The sequence below is a fragment of the Staurois parvus genome, unplaced genomic scaffold, assembly GCF_062004578.1.
Source record: "Staurois parvus isolate SC_StPar_1 unplaced genomic scaffold, SC_StPar_1.0 ptg000691l, whole genome shotgun sequence".
In the NCBI taxonomy this organism is placed as follows: domain Eukaryota; kingdom Metazoa; phylum Chordata; class Amphibia; order Anura; family Ranidae; genus Staurois; species Staurois parvus.
The window spans coordinates 1205051-1221107 of NW_028318487.1; the positions used below are offsets into that span (position 1 = coordinate 1205051).

The 16057-nt window shown below is 43.1% G+C and overlaps 1 protein-coding gene across 1 annotated transcript; it reads left to right on the forward strand.

Moving 5' to 3' along the window:
• The first annotated feature begins 1477 nt into the window (after window positions 1-1477).
• On the forward strand, window positions 1478-2472 carry LOC149446765 (uncharacterized). The gene has a single exon (XM_089652712.1). It carries the CDS (start codon window positions 1500-1502, stop codon window positions 2430-2432), a length of 933 nt encoding a protein of 310 aa, XP_089508838.1. The 5' UTR covers window positions 1478-1499; the 3' UTR covers window positions 2433-2472.
• Window positions 2473-16057: the final 13585 nt, after the last annotated feature.

Sequence of the window (16057 nt, forward strand, 5' to 3'; positions counted from 1 at the left end):
TAATTCTCAGTTTACGAATGAAAATCCATTGAAAATAATAGCTCAGTTTACAAATTTTTTCTCGCAATACGAACGGATTAATTGGTTTTCAATGCATTTACAACTTGTTTTTTAATCATGTCCCTGTACAGTACTATGTCCTTAAAAAGAGATTTAAACCGATAAGACTTTTTTTTACTTTTTTCAATGCATTTACAAATTTTCTTTTATCATGTCCCTGTACAGTATTTATGCTTTTAATGTGCACTTTTATATAGAGTTTTGAACAGATAAAATACTTTTTTTTACTTTTTTTTTTTTTTACCTCTGGAACGGATTAATTGGTTTTCAATGCATTTACAATTTTTTTTTATCATGTCCCTATACAGTATTAATGCCTTTGATTATAATGTACATTATAATGGGAGACAGAACATGCGACAGTATGATAACTATACAATGTGGTACACGAGGGGTTCAAGGGCCCTGCTCTTTCGAGCTTACAATCTAGGAGGGAGGGGATAGTGGTACAGGAGGAAATGGCTGTGGGGGATGGAGTGGTAGGAAGAGTGGAGGAGGTCGGCAATTTGCAGGGGGTGGGGTAGGCTTCCCTGAAGAGGTGGGTTTTCAGGGTGCGCCTAAAGGAGAGGAGAGTAGGTGATAGTCTGATGGATTGGGGTAGGGAGTTCCAGAGGATGGGTGACGCCCTGGAGAAGTCCTGGAGGCGGACATGGGAGGAGGGGACCAGGAAACTAGAGAGAAGGAGGTCTTGTGAGGAGTGGAGAGTGCGTGTTGGGTGGTATTTAGATATTAGGTCAGTGATGTAGTTTGGGGCAGTATGATGGACAGCTTTGTATGTCAGTGTTAGGATTTTGAATTTGATCTGTTGGGCAATCGGAAGCCAGTGGAGGGATTGGCAGAGGGGGGTGGCGGAAACGGAGCGGTTGGTAAGGTGAATGAGTCTGGCTGCGGTATTCAGGATCGACTGAAGCAGGGATAGCCTGTGGCGAGGCAGGCCAGTGAGGAGGGAGTTGCAGTAGTCGAGTCGTGATATGATGAGGGAGTGGATGAGCTGTTTAGTAGTGTCTGGGGTTAGGAACGTGCGGATTATGGCGATGTTGCGGAGGTGGAGTCTGCATGAGTTTGTTAGTGATTGGACTTGGGGCTGGAAGGATAGATTGGAGTCAAGTATGACCCCAAGTACTCTGGCTTGTGGGGCGGGCCTGATGGTGGCATTGTTGGACGTGATGGAGAAGTCAGTGGGGGGTGGTGTGTGTTTAGATGGAAACATGTGGCTACTTTAGCATGTAAGTTTAGGAATTGAAGTTCCTACAGTATACCTCCTAGATTCTATGGGTATTAGGACCCAGGAGTGTTTTTCAGGTAGTTATTAAAGTTTACTGTTTCTTTTTGTACCAAAATGTTAAAGAATTGTACTTCATAATATAGCAGGTCAAGCTGACATACATCTTTATCTGGTTTTGTTTAATAGGAGTAGAAACTATTGTTTTCACCCAAAAATGTTGTGGCTGATTTTCCCGCTCATCTTCCTGTTGGACACAAGTGGTGCTCAAGAAGTTATTTTTGGTAAGAACAAGTATACAGAGTACCAGGTTGGAAACTTAAGTCTAATCCTGACAGTTCCCCATGGAGGATCTTTGACACCCTCTTCCATACCTTCTCGAGATGCTGGCTGCTGGGAAAAAGCTACAGGAACGTGTCACTATGTGCATTCCTGTCCAACAGGGACAACAACAGACACAACTAATTGTAAGGTTACAACGGTGAAGGATCTCTATACCCAAGAAATGGCATCAGCTGTGGCAAAAGAGATATGCCGTCTGACATCAGGATACTGTCCTCATGTGGTCATTAACAACCTATCAAGGTCTAAATTGGATCCTAACAGAGACAAGGATGAGGCTGCCTTTGGTGTTCCCGAAGCAGAGCAAGCCTGGGAAGAATTTATGGGTTTTATTCGTACTGCCAAGTCTCGCATGTCAACAGGTTTGCTCATCGACATTCATGGTCACTCTCACGCTGAAGGGTGGGTAGAGCTTGGATATCTCATTTCCAAAACTAACTTGGATTCTGGAAATTTCAAAGCTGCTGACACCTCCATATATGCATTGTCCAGAAGACGCCCGGACACTACTTTCAATAGTTTGCTTCGTGGCAACGACAGTTTGGGAAAACTCATCGAAGAGCAAAATGCTAGTTATGTTAGTGTCCCCTCACCGTCAAATCCCGGGCCCAATGGTGGCAACTACTTTTCCGGAGGTTACATTGTTGCCACCCATGGGTCTAAAATATCTGGCGAAGTTGATGCCATTCAAATTGAGCTTCCAAGGTGGATTCGGGAAAGTGCTGAGCGCCCCAACTTTGCTGCTGTCTTAGCTAAAGCTATACTGAATTATTACGATATACAGCTTGTAAAATCACAGAATGTTTAATTTGTCGTCTGCTATTAAACAGCAATAAATGACGTTTGTGGAGCTCCTTTTCTATATTTATAATTACAGCATTTGGAAAATATTTTTTTGCTCAACTCATTTTTTTTTTAGCAGAAACAAACAATTTCAAGGGTACATAAAAGGGAGAGGTGCAGCGCTAACTTGATAAATATACACTTATATAATTATATAAACCAATGTTAAGGTGCTGTTAAAGTGCAAAACGGTGACTAAAATAAGTATAGTCCATAACGTGTTCAAAACCCAAGAGAGTCTTCAAAAAGCTCCAATGCCTGGATTCGTGGATGAGGTGATAAAGGTATAAAGATTGCGCACTCACCAGATACGCAATCCAAATGCGCATTCAAAGCAGATAATCCTAGGGTCCTCATATGGATCTGGTCAGATCTGGTCACAAAAGCCCCTCGCCACTTGATGGTGTTTGCCACACATAGAAGAAAAAAGGCCGCTCTGCAGATGTAAAGGGCTCCCACCGGAGCCCAAAGAACAAAGGAGGCCAAATAGTGTGATACCTTATAGGCAAGGGGTATTTATTCCCAAAGACACACAGTATACAAGCAGAGGCAGGAGAGATACTGACCATACAAAGATAACAAATGGCCGCCGGGGCCCTCGTGGCGCCGGTCGGCGTGACGTCACACCGCTGTAGCCGCTGCCTGACGCGTTTCGTGCGAAGGCACGTAGTCATAGGGGGTTAGCTTACAAGGGTACAGCATGGCCAAGGGTACAGTAGACCTATGCAATGGACCTCTTTGTCTCCACAAATAGGCCAACAATAACTGTTCATGAAAGGTAATACATATTACCAATGGTGTATTTAGGCTTTGTGCTGCCCTAGGCCCCCCCCTGCAGAAAGAGCCTGACATTGACCAAGAATACCCCTGCCCTCCACCCGAGCCTTCCATTACCACTGCCCCCCATACACCAGCCACCATCACCTTCATAGCTGGACATCCCCAGGAACAAGAGTTGGGCTGTGCATACACTGTCATGAAACCCCCAGCATCTCTCGGAACCCACCAGGTCCTCATGCCGCATGTCTCCCTTCTTTCTAGCGGCAGTGCTGCCCCCCTGAAAAATGCCGCCCTAGGCAAATGCCTTGTTTGCCTTGTGGTAAATACACCCCTGCATATTACAGAATCTAGGACACCTAAAGGATACATAGGTGTTTGACATGGGTGGAAATATTGAACATGTACTCCATCCCTTATGCATTAATAAAAAAAAAATATTTATTAGTAGACGTGCTAATTATTTCATTCCAAATCAAAATTCATATGAAATTGTTTGTTATTCTGAGATCTGGATGCATTCGAATTTCCGAATTACAATAAAAATAAATTTAAATGAATCTGCAATAACGAAACTAAATCTCGTCTGAAACTTTAATTAAATTGGATTTGAAAACAAATTTGAAATATAGACATATTGCTGAACATAGTCGTATTCTGAAATTAGAATTTTTAAAAGAAAAGAATAAAACAGAATAGAAAAGAAGAGAATATAAATGAACAGAATAAAAAAAGATAGAATAAAATAGAAAGAATAGAACATCCAAATTTTTTTTTAATTCTAAATTTCATAAAGAATAGAAAAGAATAAAATAGAATATAATATAAAAGAACGGAACAGAAAATGAAAGAAGAGAGCAAAACAGAACACAATGTAAAAGAACTAAATAAAATATAATATACAAGAATAGAATAGTAAAGAATAAATAGAAAAGAATAGAACAGAAAAAATTATAGAAAGAATAGAGTAAAACAGAATAGAATAATAATAGTAAAAGAATAGAATAGAATAGGAAATTTAAAAAATAGAAAAAAATAGACTAGAAAATAAAGGAATAAATTACAAAAGAATAGAATAGAAAATAAAAGAATAGAAAGAATAGAGAAGAAAAGAATAGACTAGAATACAATAAAATAGAATATAGCTGTCTTCCAAAATTTGAAGAATAAAATAGACTAAAACAGAATAGAATGGAACAGAAAATAATAGAGTAAAACAGAACAGCACAGAATAGAACATAAAAGAAGAGAATAAAATAGAAAACAAATCAATAAAATAGAAAAGAATAGAATGGAACATAATCGTAGAATAGAATAGAACAGAACAGAATAGAATAGAAAATAATAGAATAGAAAGAAACCCGTCTTCTGAAATTCGAATTTTGAATAGAGAAGAACCAGCTATTCTTCACAATGAATTTGGATCAATTAGATATTTTCGTATTCAATTGAAATACTTCAAACCCATTGGAAAAAATTTTTAATCCGGTTGAAAACGAATCAACGAAAGTGAACTAAACAAATTTCATAACGAATGCATCAAAATGAAAATAGTAACTGAACCCCTTTATGCCGGCCGCACACAAATGTGCGGCCTCCCGACATCTGGGCCTAGACATCGAGCGTCCGCACATTTGCGTTAAGGTAAGAAAAAACATATGTGCTGAGAGCGCGCGCCCTGCGAGCTCTCAGCACACATGTCCGGTACTCACGGAAAGGTCCCGGTCTGCTCTTTCGATCAGGACCTTTCCCAATCATGTGACCACCATGATGACGTAGCGGTCACATGATCCCTAAACCAGGTCCCACCCACCCTGCCTCCCGGCGTCTGAAACTCTTAAAGGGCCGGGAGGCGCTGGCGGGAAGGGGTTCATGAATCGATCGGAAACAAAACAAATGTTTTCACTCTCCACATGACTATCTACTAGCAGAAATATCTGAAATATGTTTGCTAGGACTGTACATGTTTGCAGAGGTACCCATTTTAGTAGTACTATGGCTTTCTAGGCCGGAGTTTTGACCCTGTACGGATTTCAGAGAGATGCACATTACTCAGCAATTTACCTAACATATAATTATGAATGGGGGGGGGGAAATATTTTTTGCTATTAATTCTGGTGCAGGGGCGCACTGACCATTCGGGTACTCGGGCACTGCTCGGAGTCAGTAGGGGGCCCCATGAGATGCCCCTGGTACCTTTCATAGGCTTTTTTGAGAGTGGTTTGAGTGTGTGCGAGGACAGAGGGGCCCCACGATCCCCAATTGCCTGGAGGTCCCATGGGTTGTCAGTCCGCCCCTGTTCTGGCGTTGAGCTTTAATGTCACATAATAGCATCCTTCAGCCCCTACCCACCTTAGACACTGTGGCCCCACTATACGCATGTGCAGCACTATGTTTGTAGACTCCAAGATGGCACTACCGGACAACCTACCTGTAACCCTGGACCTACTGTTGATTGACCCACTACTGTTGAACGTCTGTTCCACGCATCCACTAAATCTGCGTTTGGGGCCACACGCCCCCTCACATTAGCGCTGCTTTCTAATATACTTGAATGGGCTTCCTTCATGCATCACGTGCCCTTCTGCCCTCAGCACCCATGTCGAAGATGAATTTCTGTAAAATAAATAATACTTTCCAAGATTAGTTTTGAATTCTGAACAGAGATGCTCATGACCAGGGTTGCTGTTAGAAACCACAGGGCCCCATACAGCCAACCTGACAGGGCCCCCCGCAAAGAAAACAAAGTTTACTATGCTTCAGTTATGAATGAACAGAGTGAGGGAGAGGTACCGATCACTCATTGTGTTCATTCAAGAAAGGAAGGGGCTGGTAAATGTGAGGAAGGAATCCGGCAGCATTGCGGACGTGGGGGCACACAGGGGGGCATGGGCATCAGGGGTAAATCCATGGTGCACAGGGAGGGTGATGGGTGAGGCGGGGGGGCAATTACTGGAAACGATCCCCGGTATGTCCCTCTTTGCAGCAGCTGAAAGCCAGCGGGAGGGAGAAGAGAAAAAGCTAGCTCTCATCTGCTGTAGAGAGAGCCATATAGGGGATTGGTTCCAGTAATTACCCCCCCCCCACACCGTGCCGATCACCCTCCCTGCCTACATCTGATTCACACAGCTGCCTGGGCCCCCTGCTGGCCAGGGCCCCATACAGGTGGACCAGTGGTACCCACACGGCCCTGCTCATGACATCAACATGGCCATGTGCTCATAATAAGTCAATGATGTCACAAGCATCCCTGTCCAATCAGGTTCATTAGCTGTGGGGTGGTAGAATTCCCCCCTCCCCCCCACAGCTCATTGGCCCAACGAGCTAATTGCTAGCTTCAGCCAACTTTGGTTTGGAATGAACCCCATCTCATCACTACCACAGAGTGCTGAAAGTCCCGGTCACACTGGTTGCAAATTGGCTTGTGATTTCATGCCATGTGACTTGCAACTCGCATGCCAAGTCGCACCCTATTGTCTGCAATTAGAGCGGTCATATCAGTGCCGTTCAGGCTGGGTCGGAGGGGCACCGATTTCTGAAGTAGTGCATTCACTACTTCGCTTGGTACGATTTGCATAGACATCTGTGTCAGATGAAAATCGCACCTGAAATCGGCATGTCATCCAACTTTGAAATCGTGCGACTTCATTGTAAGTCGCACGATTTTAAAGTTGAGTTTGGTGTGACTCGATAGTGATGCTAGTGGGTTGTTTGCTCTCCACCTCATCCATTCCATTCAGTGATTGCAACGTTCATCGGCCTCTCTTCTCCCCTCATCTATTCGCAGAACATCTTACATTTTGCAAAAAGATTACAAATCATTTTACAAACGAACGAGGTGAAGAGAGAGGGATTCACTATGGTTGCTGTACTATTGGTGGAACTGAAATTTCAATGGGTTCAGCGCTTACAGTAATCTGTGGGATGAATGAAAGTAAGAGTTTTAACTAATGCAGCACCACCCACACATGGAACACACATCAGTAGAGGTCATTTTATTTTTACATAAGGGGGATATGATCTCCATGTATAATACATAAGGGGGGGGATATGATCTCCATGTATAATACATAAGGGGGGATATGATCTCCATGTATAATATATAAGGGGGATATGATCTCCATGTATAATACATAAGGGGGATATGATCACCATGTATAATACATAAGGGGGATATGATCTCCATGTATAATACATAAGGGGGGGATATGATCTCCATGTATAATACATAAGGGGGGATATGATCTCCATGTATAATACATAAGGGGGGATATGATCTCCATGTATAATACATAAGGGGGGGATATGATCTCCATGTATAATACATAAGGGGGGGTATGATCTCCATGTATAATACATAAGGGGGATATGATCTCCATGTATAATACATAAGGGGGATATGATCTCCATGTATAATACATAAGGGGGGATATGATCTCCATATACATAAGGGGGATATGATCTCCATGTATATTACATAAGGGGGGATATGATCTCCATGTATAATACATAAGGGGGGATATGATCTCCATGTATAATACATAAGGGGGGATATGATCTCCATGTATAATACATAAGGGGGATATGATCTCCATGTATAATACATAAGGGGAGATATGATCTCCATGTATAATACATAAGGGGGGATATGATCTCCATGTATAATACATAAGGGGATATGATCTCCATATATAATACATAAGGGGAGATATGATCTCCATGTATAATACATAAGGGGAGATATGATCTCCATGTATAATACATAAGGGGGGATATAATCTCCATGTATAATACATAAGGGGGGATATGATCTCCATGTATAATACATAAGGGGGGATATGATCTCCATGTATAATACATAAGGGGGATATGATCTCCATATACATAAGGGGGATATGATCACCATGTATAATACATAAGGGGGGATATGATCTCCATGTATAATATATAAGGGGGGATATGATCTCCATGTATAATACATAAGGGGGGATATGATCTCCATGTATAATACATAAGGGGGGATATGATCTCCATGTATAATACATAAGGGGATATGATCTCCATATATAATACATAAGGGGAGATATGATCTCCATGTATAATACATAAGGGGGGATATAATCTCCATGTATAATACATAAGGGGGGATATGATCTCCATGTATAATACATAAGGGGGGATATGATCTCCATGTATAATACATAAGGGGGGATATGATCTCCATGTATAATACATAAGGGGGATATGATCTCCATATACATAAGGGGGATATGATCTCCATGTATAATACATAAGGGGGATATGATCTCCATGTATAATACATAAGGGGGATATGATCTCCATGTATAATACATAAGGGGGATATGATCTCCATGTATATTACATAAGGGGGATATGATCACCATGTATAATACATAAGGGGGGATATGATCTCCATGTATAATACATAAGGGGATATGATCTCCATATATAATACATAAGGGGGGGATATGATCTCCATGTATAATACATAAGGGGGGATATGATCTCCATGTATAATATATAAGGGGGGTATGATCACCATGTATAATACATAAGGGGGGATATGATCTCCATGTATAATACATAAGGGGGATATGATCTCCATGTATAATACATAAGGGGGATATGATCTCCATGTATAATATATAAGGGGGGATATGATCTCCATGTATAATACATAAGGGGGGATATAATCTCCATGTATAATACATAAGGGGGGATATGATCACCATGTATAATACATAAGGGGGGGATATGATCTCCATGTATAATATATAAGGGGGGTATGATCACCATGTATAATACATAAGGGGGGATATGATCTCCATGTATAATACATAAGGGGGGATATGATCTCCATGTATAATACATAAGGGGGGATATGATCTCCATGTATAATACATAAGGGGGGATATTCCTCCACACAACTGCCCCTAACTGGATTTTTTCTTTTTCGGACCATTCTCTGTAAACCCTAGAGATGGTTGTGTGTGAAAATCCCAGTAGATCAGCAGTTTTTGACCAGCCCGTCTGGCACCAACAACCATGCCACATTCAAAGTCACTTAAATCCCCTTTCTTCCCCATTCTGATGCTCGGTTTGAACTTCAGCAAGTCATCTTCACCACGTCTAGATGCCTAAATGCATTGAATTTCTGCCATGTGATTGATCAGAAATTTGTGTTATCAAGCAATTAAACAGGTGTACCTAATAAAGTGGTCAGTGATGTATGTTTTTTAGTATCAATTTGATCAGACAAATGTCATGTCTCAGAGGGCCTAATATGTGGTCCTGGGCTTCTTTTAGATCCGGGGATGGCAACCCGTTGATCGCGATCTACCTGTTGACCACGGACAGCCAACAGGGAGATCTTGAAGATGCCTTAGTCGGTCCTTCCCCTCAGCCTCCGTCTCTCTCACTTCATAGCCGAGTGGAGAGGCAGCACAGTGGACAGAGGACAGGATCAGGAGCTGTTGCAGTTAGCCAGCAGGAGGTTAGTTGTTAGGAAGCCGGGCGGTCTTAGCAACCAGTCACCAGCTTAATATGGAAAGTTAACTCCGGCAGCTCCCGCTCTTGCCCTCCATCCAATACTGTGCTGCCTACCCTCCTGCTCTCTACTCTGCATACACCTTGCAACAGGTAGGAGAATGCTACCTGCACAATCCTGTTTGTGTCCAGGGGATGGTGTGAAGGGGAAAAAGGATACTGCTGGGAGGGGGGCACAGGGAACTTCTGTGGGGGCAGTGGACACTACAATGGGGGGTGATGTGAAGAAGGCAGAGGAAACTGCGAAGGGGGGGCAGAGGGGCAGCAGACACTACAGTGGGAGGGGGTGATGTGAAGGGGGGTAGAGGACACTGCTATGGGGGGGGGGGCAGACGGGCATCAGACACTACGGCGGGGGGGGGGGTCATGCGGAGGGAACAGAGGACACTGCTATGGTGGGGGAAGGGGATACTGCTTTGGGGGGCTGAGGGGCACTACAGTGGGGTGAGGGGTGATGTGGAGGAGGCAGAGGACACAGCTATGGGGGACAAAGGGGCAGCGTATACTACAGGGAGGGGTGGAGGAGGCAGAGGACACTGCTATGAGGGGAAAGCAGAGGGGCAGAGAACACTACAGTGGGTGGGGGGAGGGGTTATGTAAAGGGGCAGAGCATACTGCTATGAGTGTCAGAGGAAATTGCTATGGGGGGCAGAGGGGCAGCGAACACTTCAGTGGGGGGGGGGTGATGTGTAGGGGGCAGAGGACACTGCTGTGTAGGCGGGCAGAGGGGCAGAGAACATTAGTGTGGGGGCTGCCATATAGGCCACTATTGTTGGGGATGATAAGAAATGACATGAAGTGGGACAGAGTATACTACTGTGACACACTATGTGTTCTTCATGCCGTCTTTTTGAGGGGGCTTGATAGTTTTTTATTAAGGGGCGCCTTCCCCAACACCTTCCCTCCCCCCCAGGGATCTTTGATTTATTCCGTATTGTTCAGGTAGATATCAGCCTCTGAAAGGTTGCCTACCCCTACTTTAGATGATTCGTAGGTGATCTAGTAAGTTATCGAAAGCAGCTCTTTACTAGCTCCCAAAAAAAGCAGATCTGTCAGCCCAGAAATTCAATGATTTACAGTGAAACTTCTGTTTGTGGCAGATCATCCTGATCCAGGTGAACTCATTCTCTTATCAAAAATAGGTTTCCAGGTTATGGAATAAATGGAGTGGGGTGGACTGGGCAATTACATCTAGGCCTGAGTTTAAAGTATGGTCCAGGAAGGGAAAACGTCACCAGCACACCGAGGATCACCAATATGGGTCCAAAAGTTTTAATAAACGATCACATAGTTACAGCAAGGCAACGTTTCAGAGTCTCGCAGGACCCCTTCATCAGGTCACATGCCTGATGAAGGGGTCCTGCGAGACTCCAAAACGTTGCCTTGCTGTAACTATGTGATCGTTCATTAACCTCCCTGGCGGTATGATTATTTCAGATTTTTGGTGCTGAAAGCGGTACCATTATTTTGCATGGAAATTTGGCGTTTTATATTGTAGGCCTGTAATTCTTAGGAATAACTCACTGAAATCTGTCCGAACAAGAGTCTAGTAAACATCCCGGGTATGATAAAACTTAAAACACGAAATAATAAATTAGAATTTAATAAATAATCATAAAAATAATAATATAATAATAATAAATTTAATTCAATCATATACCGTATTTTTCGCTCCATAAGACGCACCTAGGTTTTAGAGGTGAAAAACAAGAAAAAAAAATATTCTGAACCAATGGACTGCAGACACAGTACAGGGGTTGACCAGAGACTGCTGACACAGTACAGGAGATGACCAGAGACTGCGGACACAGTACAAGAGATGACCAGAGACTGCGGACACAGTACAGGAGATGACCAGAGACTGCGGACATAGTACAGAAGATGACCAGAGACTGCGGACACAGTGCAGGAGATGACCAGAGACTGCGGACACAGTACAGGAGATGACCAGAGACTGCGGACACAGTGCAGGAGATGACCAGAGACTGCGGACACAGTGCAGGGGATGACCAGAGACTGCGAACAGTACAGGGGATGACCAGAGACTGCAGACACAGTACAGGGGATGACCAGAGACTGCGGACACAGTACAGGGGATGACCAGAGACTGCGGACACAGTACAGGGGATGACCAGAGACTGCGGACACAGTACAGGGGATGACCAGAGACTGCGGACAGTGCAGGGAATGACCAGAGACTGCAGACAGTGCAGGGAATGACCAGAGACTGCAGACAGTGCAGGGAATGACTAGAGACTGCAGACAGTGTAGGGAATGACCAGAGACTGCAGACAGTGCAGGGAATGACCAGAGACTGCTGACCTTTGGGGAGGGAGGGGGAGTGGGTACCTGAATTTGACAGGTACCCGCTCCCACTTCCGCGGAATTGCCTTCCCTCTTCTTCCCTGGCTGGCTTCTGTGACAGCCGGGTGCCCACTGCGCATGTGCGAGAAGTGCTGCGCTTTGTGAATGGCCAGGCGCCTTTTGGGACCTTTCATGTGTCCCAGAAGACACCGGATCATTCACAAAGCGCAGCACATGCGCAGTGAGCACCCGGCTGTCACAGAAGCCAGCGCGGGAAGACTGTGCAGCGCTGGAGCAAGGAACAGGTAAGGCCCTGCAAGAGTGAACAGCTGAGTGGCCGGCCCAGTATTCTGACATGGTGGCCGCAAAAATACCGGACCGGCCGCTTTATATTCGCTCCATAAGACACACTGACATTTTCCCCCCTTTTTTGGGGGGAAAAAAGTGCGTCTTATGAAGCAAAAAATACGGTAATCAAACCAAAAACACTGACATTTGAAATATAGCGCCAAGTTCGCACATCGCTGAGCAAAGTCGCAGAATCGTTTTCAGTGTCTGATGATGAATTTCCCCACGAATCATTATCACTCAATTCTGCAAGTGGTTCTGATTTACTATCGCTGTTCTCTATCCGGTCTAAAACCGCTTTTGACCTAAAGGGACGCTTTTTGGACCCCATGGACGTTTCTCAGTTTCCAGGCAATAAGAACAGTAAAAATGCAGGCAGGGCGCCGGACAAAGCACTCGGGACAAAATGTATGTGAAATGGTTTGATACAGGAATGTTTTACTATGTTAATGTTATTTTAGTGATTTTTGTGAATGTCACTTTTTGTCATTTTCAAATTTCCCGCTGTTCCGTCCCCGTACGTCCTGACGCTTGCAGGAACAGAACCCAGAAGACAGATGCCGGCATCCGCAGGATTACATTGCCGGGGACACTGCAGGAGAGACATCGCGGGAGCGCAGGACAAGGTAAGTGACCGAGGTATCGCGGAGCAGCGCCGCATGGTAAGCCCGAATGTAGCCCGAGTGTACCGCTTGTGGTACTGAAACTTTACCCCGAGCTACACTCAGGAATACCGCCAAGGAGGCTACAACTTTTGGACCCATATTGGTGATTCTTGGTGTGCTGGTGATATTTTTCCATGCTGATTCTGTTCGGTTCCAGCCGACGGTCGCTGCAGCACCCACTTATACACACAGCCATTTTTAACTTGTGTGCGTTTGGATTGTACACTTGCATTCTAAAGTATGGTCTAAACACAAGTTTGAACTGAACTTTGGCTGTTCAGGGGTTTGACCAAATGCCCGATATTTTACTTGTTCTGCTGCAACCAAGCAGTTATATTTAATAGCGGTAGAAATCCCACTACTATACATGACAGCTTCCTTTTTGGTAATAGTCGTGAAGGATGCAGTGGATGCGATGAGTGACATCACTCAGCCCCATTCATTTAATGGTGGGGTGTCTAGGGCCATGAAAACAAAGGGGCAAAATTAGCATCACTGACCAAATATGGTCATAGTTGGACAATGACATTAACCAAATTTGGCTGTGGCAATATTTGGTCAATAATGTCAATCGGGAGACCACACCCCTTTTTTTTACTTTTGTGGTGGAAATTGAAAGGTCTACCCCCTATTAACAGGCCTAGGTCAGTTCAGGTGGAAGGCAGAATCATGGTTGATAGTTCAGGCGGCAAGCAGAGGCATCGTCAATAAACAGGCCAGGGTCAGTTCCAAAGCAGGCACAAAGATCTTTGTTTTATTTATAGACACTGTAGTACGACTCCTATGAATGAAAGAGCTGGGTGGAAAAGATGGACATAGTCTAGCACTCTTGCCGACAGCCCCAGGTCTATAAACTCCCCACCGCACTGGTACATTACAGTGGCAGTTGTGGGAAATAGATGGAGGAGAATTTTCCCCTAACAAAAGAGGTATAAGCACAAAGGACAGAACCGATTTGACTGTACGTTATGTCCCTTGTGCTGATTTTTCTGTTTTTGATTTTAGATGCACTTAGGCTTTAATTTCAATTCAGTTATTGCCAAAAATGTGTACAGAGCAGAGAGCGTAAAAAAAAAAGATCCACCCCGGGAGCCAAATACACTAGTGGCCGAAATTGTGGAGACACCTTACATTTTTACAAACTTTTGCAGTTTAAAAACCCTTTGAGGACCGTAAGGTTTTGGAACGCCAAAAGAATCAATTTTTTTTGTTTTTAAAGTTCGTACACTTCAGTTGCTGTAACTAAGCCATTTCATGAAATAATTGGCAAAAAGCCAGATCCATTTGTTGTTTGTTGATAAGAACTAATATTTTGACTCAAACCAAAAAAAAAGAAAGAGTTTTAAGTTCTTAATCAGATTACAAACATACGTCCCTTGGTCCTCAAAGGGTTAACCCTAAGTACTTTTTATATAAAAATCTCTACAAATGTCATAGCACAAGTAAAATTTAATATAGAAAATTAATGCCTTAACAAAAAAATCTTTAAATAGTTAAATTTTGACTGGAAATGTACCATATGATGCCAGGAATTGATTATAACATGATCTCGAGCAAGAATCTAAGCAGCAAGTGAGGACTCATTGAGGCTTGTTGCTTGGATTCTTGCTTCAGACCATGCTTTTCAATCTTGACCACAGATTTTTGATGGGATTCAAGTCAGGGCTATTTCCAGGCCAGAGAAGCTGAGGAATTTTCTTGTCATTGAACCATTTAAGGCATTCACCAGCTGTATGCAATGGAGCTCCATCCTGTTGAAAAATAAATTCTGTACCTTTGTCCGATAAGTCGCTTATTGATGGGATCTTTGGTTCCAGGACCTCTTTGATGTATCGCTCTTCATTAATAATTCCACCAATAACCTGCATTCATCCAACACCATACCAAGACATGCAGCTCCATATCATGACGCTTTGAGGGTGTTTCATTGTTGCTGTCATGCAGTCGGGAAGGCATTCTTCACTTGGCCTTCTTCGCACGTATCGAACACCATTGCTTCCGAAAATAGAAATTCGTGTTTCATCACGCCAAATAATTTTTTTCCAATCTTCTGTTGTCCAATTTTGATGTTCCTTGGCCCATTTGACCCTTTTCTTTCTTTGTTGGCAGTTCAAAAACAAGGGAGTAAGTAAAGATTTCAACCAAAACTGACAAAATCAGAAGGTATATCCACAATTTTGGCAACTAGTGTATGTTAGGTACGCCATATTACTTTTTTCTTATATTTATAAATTCTACAATTTAGTGGTCATGCTGATGTACTGATAACTGTGGGTACAATTATTATTTGCAGGTGTTGCCACAGACCAGTAAATTATTTCAGGGGCTCCTCAGGGATGAAAAGGTTGAGGGGAACAAGTTCTTTTTTGTTGCTACTATAACAATGAGTCAATAGATTCCCATGATTCATTGATACTATAAGCTTTTATAAACTTTTAGCTTTGTTACATTTTGAGGAAGTAGAATTAAAAGGGCATTCATATGATAACAGCACTTACTTGTGATTACTTTAAAAACAATTATCTATTGCTCTTTGTTCAATTGGAACTTAATGCAATCATTTTGAGGCCAGGATTCTACACTTCCCCATAATGCCCAAACTTTTTTTTCCTTGTAAATGTTGGAAAATGAAAGTTTATGGACTATGCTTGGGCATTTCTAGTCCCAGTTATCATTAATTAGTCTCTCCCCGTTTAAAACAAGCAATTTTTATGGAGAATGAAGTTTCTCTGTGAAATATTGTTCATAACCCAGATCACAAAGTCATCTGTAATCTAAATATGCCCATTTGCCCTCCAGAGAATTTCCCCCCCTTCTTGACCAGACCATTTTTTGTGATGTGGCATTGCATTACTTAAACTGACAATTGCGCGGTCATGCAATGCTGCACCCAAATTAAATTTATGGCCTTTTTTTCTCCCCACAAATA